At 38.7% G+C, this 9,938-nt stretch overlaps 1 protein-coding gene across 1 annotated transcript; it reads right to left on the bottom strand.

Annotated features, from left to right (window-relative positions):
• Positions 1 to 634: 634 nt before the first annotated feature.
• Positions 635 to 8,009, bottom strand: sgca (sarcoglycan, alpha). The gene is made up of 12 exons (XM_034119663.1): positions 7,955 to 8,009; positions 6,730 to 6,876; positions 6,342 to 6,470; positions 6,085 to 6,236; positions 4,944 to 5,010; positions 4,659 to 4,857; positions 4,417 to 4,585; positions 2,189 to 2,397; positions 1,918 to 1,944; positions 1,093 to 1,269; positions 953 to 979; positions 635 to 826 (listed from the first exon to the last, which is right to left on the bottom strand). Exons 2-12 carry the CDS (start codon positions 6,764 to 6,766, stop codon positions 820 to 822), a joined length of 1,200 nt encoding a protein of 399 aa, XP_033975554.1. The 5' UTR covers positions 6,767 to 6,876; positions 7,955 to 8,009; the 3' UTR covers positions 635 to 819.
• Positions 8,010 to 9,938: the final 1,929 nt, after the last annotated feature.

The following is a 9,938-nucleotide window of genomic DNA, read 5'->3' as shown; positions in this document are numbered from 1 at the left end:
CATATTAGATGAAGGTAAACCAGCGGCCCCTGCTGGATATTCAATGCAACAATAGTCGCCGAAAGGGAAGTTTAAAACGGAATCAAAACAATAAGAAACCTGCTGCTGCACTGCCCTCTGGTGGTTTCATGTGGTCAGGTCTCACTGCCTCAACACCAAAACCAGATAAAATATGTCGCCCTCTGAGAAAAGATTGAAGAAATATTATTTTATAGCGATATAAAGATGATTTGAATGCAATTGAGCAGTGGGTCTTAAATATTATGGAGTTTGACCCTTTAAAGCAACACAAACAAACAAAGGTAGCTCATGAACATATGCAAAATGAGCTGATAATCTGATTTGAACCAAAGTGACAATAGGTCCAAAGAGGTCAAATTATATCAGAAAAATAGATCACAGGAGGAATACATCGAAACCAAACCTTGCTCAAGTTGCCAAGAATCTCCGATATGAGTGCTTCTCCGTTAACATCCACTAGTACTGAAGAATGTCTGTAAAAGCCTTTAAAATAGATTAACAATGCTTCAAGTCTGTCTTAAAACAATAGTAAGGTGTCCATTAGAGAATAAAAACACTTGAGAAATAGTGGAAATCTCAGCCTTTGACACAACAATGAAGAATGTGACTTTTGATCTTTTTTTATTGGCAGTTAAAGATGGCGGAAAAAACAAAGTCATGAACAGCAAATAACAACTTTACAAACTATTATTTTACTTTCAGAAAAAAAGAAGATTTACCACTGCAAATATATAACCATAGACTGTATGAATGACACTCAGAGTAACACAGGGAAAGGGTTAGGGTTTATCCATCTTCTCATTTCCTGGAAAAACAAACAACGTAATGAGTTAATGTTCTTGAAAACATTCAAACATTTTCAAGATTATTCTTCAATTATAGAGAAGAATGAATGCAGTGTTGTATGAGGAAGTCACTTGAGTGGTTTTACCTGGGCAGCGTGTCGCTGTATGGATCACTACGAAAACAGGAGAACAAAAACAAATCAGCAAAGCTGAACATCGATATACAAAGAAGTAATTATTTTTGAAGCTGGTATGACAATAAAGCATCAGTGGGAGTGGTCCTTACTGCTGGGCCAGGATGAGGGGGATGCTGGGGCTGTCACCCCGCAGTGGGGCCCGGTCCAAAGTGCGGCTGTTGAACATGGGCAGTGTGGACAGAGGAGAAGCAGAACTACGCTGTCCCGCCATGTTCCTCAGCTCGTCAGTGTTCCCGTGGATGGTGTGGTGGTGGTACAGCTGAATCCTGCAGCAAACAAAACAACACATACAGCATTATGTGCTTTTTCTAAAAAATTATCCATGGGTTCGTAGATAACGCTTAAAAAAACAAGTTTTTCAGCCTTACATAATATGTTTTTTTACAAAAATGTATTATAGATTGAAAGGCAGAGTGAATAGGTGAGTTATGAGGGCTTTTTTGAAAGATGCTAAAGTGTTAGCCTTTCCCATGTGATTGGGGAGGGAGTTCCAGAGGGAGGGGAGGCTGCAGCAAAGACCCTGATGCCCGGAGCTTGTTCCTGATTGGCTGTAGAAGATGGGATGTGTTGTGTGATAAGGTCACAAAGGTAGGGGGGGCAAGATTGTTGATGGCTATGTAGGTGAGAAGTCAATGCGGTATTTGATGGGTAACCAGTGGAGGTCATGGAGGATAGGTGGTCGGAGCGCCAGGTGGAAGTAAGCATGCGGGCTCAGATTTGGACATATTGTAGTTTATTGAGGATGTGTGCAGGTGAACCATAGAGGATGGTGTTGCAGAATGACCTCGTACCCATGGTTAGCGTCTTGAAGGATTTTAGTCATAGGACGAATGGATCTTTAGTTAGATGATTCATGTGAAAGTACATTGTGTAAAGTCTGTATTCAATCAGAGAACAGAGAAAAATGTACTTACTGGTTCGTTCTTGCATTCCTCTTTGTACTATGAGAAAAAGAGAAAAATGTCACCTCTGTGTCACAGAATATCAGGATCAATCAAGGGCTTGCCTTAAAGGGTCAGTTCACCTACAAAACAGAAATGTGTGTATTCCCCCTCCAGTGGTACATATTGCATTGTTGTGATGGCATGAATGTCTACAAGGGGAATGTTTTTTTTTATTTGGCCAACTTAGCATTATATGTATATTATTATTTATATATTTTGTTTTCAACAGATTGATGCATACACTCCCTCTCGTCTGCCGAACATGACGTAGGCCAGCAGGAGACACAGGATGATGGCGAGGATCAGCGGCACGATCACTGTCACGATGTAGTCCGGGAAGAAGTCTCTGCTCGGGGGAGACTCGGGGGGGTTGAAGTCTCCTCCGTCCTCCAGAATCCCCGAGCCCACGGGAGGAGCGGGCGGAGCCGTTGCCTGCTTAGTCAGATCGAACTGTGGGAAAAAGGAAGGGAAACGTCAAAAATGTCTTTTGGACAAAATGTGTGTGATTAGTCATACATTTTGTTGATTATTGATTGATTGGTAAAAAGAATTTCAAGCAGAAAGTCAAAAATGTGATGGTTCCTGGTGCCCTAGTACATTTTAATGGGATTATTATACTATGATCTGATGTTTTATAGATAAAACAATTATTCAATAAAGCAAAAACATTATTGCAGCACCAAAGAGTTCAGGACCTCTCTAGTGGGTTACAAGTTGAGGGCTTTGCTTTTTCTTTTTTTGTAAAAAACTGGAGGAATTTAAATCTTCAGACCTCAAGAAATACAATTCTTTATTTTCAGAAATACAATTCTTTAGCAATCAGAACATATTTTGGGGTTTATTTTAAATATGTTACTTGGATTAATTGCCTAACATGGTACAAGGTTCACATGTTTAAAATTATAATTATAATATTTATAATAATACCTTTTATTTGGAGGTGCCTTTCAAAACACCCAAGGACACCTTACAATTCATAATTGCTTATCTTTCTCTTTTAAAGGTCCCATGTCATGGCCATTTCTACTGATCATAATTCCATTGTTGAGGTCTACTAGAATAGATTTATATTGTTCAATGTTCCAAAATCACATTGGTTTCTCATACAGCATCTCTGTATAGTATGTGTATTCACTCTCTGGGTGTTTCTCAATCGCGAGTACGCTTGCTTGGTAGCACATGTCTGCCGAGCATCTTGCTTCAGAAGCGAGGCAAGAATACTTCCTGGCATTCGGAACACAAAGAGTGGAACAGGCTAGCAAGTGTGCAGGTGTGCGTCATATGAGAGGCCCCGCCTTACATCTTCCGCCACAGATTTGGGGAAATTGGTCCGTGCGCAAAGCATTGTGGGGATTTTAAGACCGCGGAGTCTACTCATGTGCAGCCTCGATATTTCTCCAAACGGAGTACGCCGGGCTCGGTAGAATTCCAAGTATGCTGGAGATTGGAACAGTACTTCGGCGGCACTCAATGACGTAGTATGCTTGAAATAGTGGCTCTGAAGCAGCTTTACTCGCGATTGAGAAACACTCTCTGTCCTAAACGGCTTGTTGGAGCTCCTGCCCCCCCCCCTCCCTATGAGCCCAGTGGCCGTCTGCGAGACAGAGAGACACAGCGAAACCCATCCCGAAACCAGCCCGAACACACACACACCCGCAGCCTGGCTGGGAGTTTGTGTGTGTGCTCATACACCGACTCACAGCCTCGCCGCGTCCCGCCGTCTCAGGGAGGAGAAATCGGCGGAGCTGCAGCTGAGAAAAGATTGAGTGTGTGTGTGTGTGTGAGGAAGTCCGCCGATTGGTCCATTTGGACCAATCCGCGGACGTAACGTAACGGCTCCACGGATTGGTCCATTTGGACCAATGGGTCCATTTGGGTATGGGCACGTCACTGTACCCAGGAAGAAAAAGAGAAATCTCCAACGAGGCGTTCTGGGGCAGCATAGACAGGTCTTTTCTGTGTTAGAGTTTTACTCGCTACAGGGTGTACTTTGAGGGTTTGTGACTTTGCAGACCGTTTACATGCAGAAAAAGCTTCATAACACACAAGGGGACGGGTAATAACCGGAAAAGCATTAAATGGGACCTTTAAATAGTAAAAACAATGTTTTTAATTCACTTTTAAATATATAAGAGACAAGCATAATGACAAATTATCATTCTTAATGATAAATATATTTGATAAATTTTTAGAGCCCAAGTTAACAAGTTAAAGTATATATTTTATCATACTAAAAAAGCAAAATGGGGAAAAAAAAGGATTTAAAATACTGTTTTGTATTTCTTATTCCCTTAATCCTACTGTCATTCCATAGAAATAATAAAAATATTTTCAAACTAATCCAAAACCCTGACATTTAAAGAGAATGACCTTTGCATACAAGTTTACCATGTCAAGTTTCCATAAAACTGGATCGCTAATTCTTTATATTTTTTAATAAATAAAGAATCGTGTCTTTTCAGGCCTCACCAGCTCCGTCTTGCACCAGGTGATGCAGTTGCTGGGAATGCTGCAGAAGTTACATTCTCCGGGGACCTTGACCTTGGCCCCAGCTGTGCACTGCTTTTCATGCTCTGCTGTCAGCACCCTCAGGAGACAATCTGAGAAATACTGCTCCGAGGCCACCTTCACATACACACTGAAACACATTTAGGAACACAGTTATTATGAAGCTTCAACGTACAGCCTGTCACTGACATCTCTTTGTTTACCCTTCAAAGTGTCCTGCCAGCGGGAGGGGAACTCTGCCGCCGCGGTCCAGGGCGTTTGTGATGTTCACTATTTCCAACTCCTCCGTGTCCCACAGCTTCTGTAGATCATGCTTTATCTCATCCTGAACAGAAGAGGGCAGCACCTTCTCAATCTCCCTCAGCTTGATGAAGAACTCTGCTTCATAAGGCAGAATCTTCTCTGTGAGGGAGAGCAGGGACATAGACATGTCATTATTACACTCCATTATTTAACTGTACATGCATCATCATTTAAATGTCCATTACCTGCAGTGGCTTTGATCACCAGTATGTGTCTGGCTGCTTCATAGCTTCGTTTGTTAATGGCAAAGATCTGTCAGAAACAGAGAGTGTATTATTAACAGTACATCATACAGTAATTATCAGTTTTCATATTTTTACACTATAGATTTTGTTAATATAGCGCTTTCTTGAAGACATTTTGTTTCTATATTTGACTACATTTTCCATCAATCCTGGTTAGTTGACGGGTGTGTTTTCACATTCAGGGAATTTGCTGTGATGTATTGGTGCAAAAGGTAAACCTATTCAAAAAGAATTAAAGCAATTATTGCAACAAAAAAGAACATAAATACAGAAAAAAATAGGTGCAACAGACCTAAATATAGAATAAAATAAAAAGTTAAATGGCATATGAAAATAAAGTTAAATAATGCCTCAACCCTCTTGAGTTTGTCTAACTATTAATAAATAATGTGTAATAACACTGAAAGACCTGATGATCTATGGCTTTATGTACTTTGACTATAAAAAATGACAGTCTTTTAAAATGTTTTTTTTAAATATATGGCATTCTTAGTGAATTACAGGTATAAACAGACTTTCAATGGGATGGGAAATTACATTTAAAGATTGTATTATAGTTATATTTGTAACTTCAGACTGTTTACACATTTTTAGCGATAATGACTAAAGATTTGTATATTTTTATAGGCACCTGTGTCATTTGTTCATGCATTTTTGAAAAGGGTTGCAGTTTGGGAATTTAAGGAGTATTTATTAGATAGAGAGTTGTTGGTTACATCCAAAATGTTGCATGTTTTCCAGCTTGAATACATTCTGTTTGAAGGATATTAAAGTTCCACGTCATTTGCCGTCTCTTCTTCTTCAAAGATATGTGTCTTCATACATTTTTTAAAAGTTGGATCAAAACAACAGCACTACAGAAACACCCAAAGCTTTTGTCTCCGAGGGTCTGACAGCAGAACCTGACATTTAACACCAATGTTCCGGATAGCTTCTTATAATTAAGATTTGTCTCCACTGTTATCCTTGTTTGGCCCTTTATCTACTGAACAACAACAACAACAACAATAATGTCAGAATAAATACAGTAAAACGGAAAATTAAGCCACAGATGTCATATGCAGCAGATATCACTTCAGACCTCAATTATAGTTTTTCCTGGAGCAGTTGGCGTGCCGTACAGGAATCCGTTATCGTAGGGGTGCCTCTGGGTGAAGCGCAGCCACTCTGGGAGGTCTGGGAAACTCTGCTGGTTGCACTTAAAAATCATGGGGTCATCGTACAAGCGGCCAGCTTTATGACAAACAAAAAAGAGAGTAAAAGGGTTGAGGAACATGCAATAAGAAAATCTACACCTTCAATAAAGATGATAAAAGAGTGGATAAATATGATTCTTACCATAGAGTTTTGACAAAGGTTCAAAGTCATTCTGGAAATACTCTCTCAGCAGCTCGTATGTAAATAACTTCCCCACAGGAATGGTAACTTTGATCTCTGCATTTGCCTCAAAGAAACTGACGGCACAAACTGCGAGGACATGTGAAAAAAACAAAAACCACCAAAAGATTTATCTGAATGGTCAAGCAAAACTCTTAATTGACATACAAAATAAAATATGACAACACACACCGTCTGATGTTGTTGTCTAACCGTTAAAGTCCTACAATACTCGACTGATTAAATCAGGACCAAATGTCCTCAGGACCAAATGACAACAGACACAAAAAAAAACTGGCTTTCCAGAGTTGTTATACATCAAGTTATAATATGTCAGGAATAAACTTGCCTGTTAAACAGAGGAGCCAGCTCCTGCAGCCTGCCATCTTGTTTGGGTCTGTGATTGACAGGGCCAAGCGGAGAGGGGCTTGGTCACAGCAGAAGACATGTCAGAGCTATTTTTGCCTCGCTCACCTCATAACATCCGGGGAGATGTCTGTGAATGTGTGGGGGGTAAATAAAGAGCCGTATTATTCACTCTGGTGATATATAACCACCGGAGTTACTTTAGGCATGATGTTTCCATACTTAAAACAAATAAGTACAATTACTCAAGTACTTGCATATAATATGGAGGTTCTTTACATTCGTTTTTTTCTTTATTGCTACTTTATACTTCTTCTAGGGAAATATTTTAGTTTGATTTATTTGACTAAATGTATCTGATGACTATAGTTACTATTACTTTTTAGATTAGGATTACACCTACAGAACATGTGATAAAAAATAAAATATACAAAGAAGTTATGCTGAGCTCTAGATGAGTGACATTACATTTCGGGTTACATGTAATGCATCAAACAATGAAAAGCAACTAAATAAAATAATATCACTGAATAAGGTTATATTCTGCCTAATAAGAACTTTTATCCTGTATTGACAAAATACACAAACCATAATAACAACAGTAACTACAAAGTGTATTCAGTTACAACATATAACACAAGTGACATATTAGCAAGTCACAATCCATAATATATATATTTTTAACTTTATATATTGAGGGATTGATTTCATTAAGTTATTTATTTGTTTTTAACTCCCATTGGAGTGAAAACGTAAAATGTCACTTGTGGACAAACTTTTCCAAAATTATCATAAAAGTAACACATAGCAACTACACAGATAAGAAAATTATTTGAAAGAGACATGAAACATCTACAAAGAAACACAACAGGAGTACAGAAAGCAACCATACAAAATAACTACAAGACAAAAAATAACTACAAAAGGATAATAACAATTGCAAAGTGAAACAGAACAACTGCCAAAACACAAAAAGGTTTGTTTTTTGTATTTATGAAGCCAACCCAAGAGCCCATTGTCCAATAATCCACCCATGGTGATAGGGACATGGTATTCTGACAGAAAAAAACCTTCACAGGTTAAGAGAAGAAAGTCCCGATTGTTGCAAAACCAATATTGCAAGGAAGAAAGATGTTTTTATAAAATATTTCCTTGTGTAGTTATGTGACATGTGTTTGTAGGCTAGCTAGATGGCACTACTGCCTTACTGAAGTCATGTACATCCTGTTTGACAGCACTTCAGTATTTTCAAGCAATACTACTAGTTATGTCCTCCAGACTACAGTCACCTTCGATAAAAAGAAAAAAAGGACATATTATGATAAAAGGGAAAGTTAAGGACAGCTTTGAAAATGAGTCTCTCATTTTGTTATTTCCAATGTGTGAAAATACTGCATGAATGTGTTATGGCCTGCCCTTGTAGATAAATCAGCCTCCGTTGAACATTTGGAAACTGATACAAGATGTGTAAACTCAAAACCAAAAAGGGAAATGCTTTGTCTAGCTTCAGTGATACTGTTTAATGTATATCTATCAGGACAGATGCAGAATGCAGGAAGCAACAATGTGTCCTGCAACTAACGGATGTGTTATTGGTCACAGAGGTTTGACGTGATTTAAGTTGACTGGGTCCTAATGCCAGTGTTGTTCTCTGACAGCCAAATCCATCTCAGTAGTTTAATATTCCATGGCTATCGATCTACAGATTTATAAGGACTGGTGGTAAGCATTGTAAACATCAGCCAGAAAGTCTCTCACATTTTTTTTTTTAACCATGTAGTTTTGTTGCCTACAGGCTTTACATTTTAACTAGGGATGCTCCGATCGCCAATTTTGGGGCCGATCGCCGGAATCAGTATCGGCCGATACCGATCGCCGATCCGATCGAGTGGGCTGGGCCTATGGGGATCTTGTGATGTTTAAAACTCAGTTAATGGGGCTCATTCACTGGCGCTTCCAAACCAACATAATTATTACATTCAAATGAAGTACATTATTCAAGTTTACATTAACTTTGGATAATAACTTATGATAATAACACGGGAGAAATCGTCAGTATCGTCTCATGCAGCTCACTGATCCAGTAATGAGTGACCCGACAGTGAAGAATAAATATATTTATAACTAGTTTAGCTTGTTCCAGAGGTAGATACAATAGTGTGTTAGGTCTAACTTTTGTGTGTTTTGCTCCGCTCACCGGTCCGTCACAGCGGGTGGAGCTGCAGGATTTCTGCTTCACACACGTTGCATACCGCTATTTTATTGTCATTTTCGGACACCTTAAAAAACTGCCAGACTGGTGAAGCCAATTTTGGCAAGCTTGTTTTTTTGCCGCGCACAGAGAAAAGTGTCATGTATTTTACGTCATAATTTTACGTCATGCGATCGGCTCTCACGATCGGCATTTTTAGAGAGCACCGATCGATCGGCAGAGTGAGTATCGGCCGATATCGATCGGCGGCCGATCGATCGGAGCATCCCTAATTTTAACCATTGAGATATGCTATCTATTAATTATCCCTATTTTTTTTTGTTAACTATTCAACTGTTTATTTTCTGCTAAAAATAAACTTTAAAAAAAGAAGCATTTTCAACCATGTATTATCCACTAGCAAGGCCTCTGTTACCTTGAGCCTTTACACTAATTATCAATTATGTTGAGCTTTATCAAAATCCACATTTTTTCGCTGATTCAATAATTTGTCCATTACTTTTTGCGGTTTAAGTCATGCATCCAATTGCTAGCTAGCACATTTTTAAGAAGAAGAAGATGGACCTTTATTAATCCCCCGAGGGGGAAATTCAGTTTCCACTCTGTCATACACACGCGTTTTCGAGATTTCGAGATATGACATAGAAATATAATTTACCGAATACAACTTTTGTAAGAATGATTCAAATGTTATACTTTGAGAATGTGTGATTAATGGGGACTAGAACAATTGTATTTACCTTTTTTTATGATCAACTGTTTATCATTTCCTTTAGCCTATTTTACCCGTTAGCCTTAGCTAGTTTAGCCATCTACTTGCTAAGCTAACTGTTTAGACATCTCTACTGGCTTTCTAACTCATTTTAAGGTGCTTTTCTTACATAATTGCACCAAATGTATTATCTGAATGAATATGTTTCATAAAATCATAATTTCTACGTTTGCAAATTAACTGAGCTAATTTACTCCTTATTTTCCAT

Source organism: Trematomus bernacchii, unplaced genomic scaffold (genome assembly GCF_902827165.1).
Source record: "Trematomus bernacchii unplaced genomic scaffold, fTreBer1.1, whole genome shotgun sequence".
In the NCBI taxonomy this organism is placed as follows: domain Eukaryota; kingdom Metazoa; phylum Chordata; class Actinopteri; order Perciformes; family Nototheniidae; genus Trematomus; species Trematomus bernacchii.
This window is presented reverse-complemented; position numbering and strand designations above follow the sequence as displayed.

Coding starts and splice junctions, on each gene's coding strand:
- sgca (XM_034119663.1), bottom strand. CDS start 6,766: ATGGCAGGCTGCAGGAGCTGGCTCCTCTGTTTAACAG. Junction 2,398..4,416: donor CCTGGTGCAAGACGGAGCTG/GTGAGGCCTGAA, acceptor TTTTTCCCACAG/TTCGATCTGACTAAGCAGGC. Junction 1,945..2,188: donor TTCGGCAGACGAGAGGGAGT/GTATGCATCAAT, acceptor TTTTTCTCATAG/TACAAAGAGGAATGCAAGAA.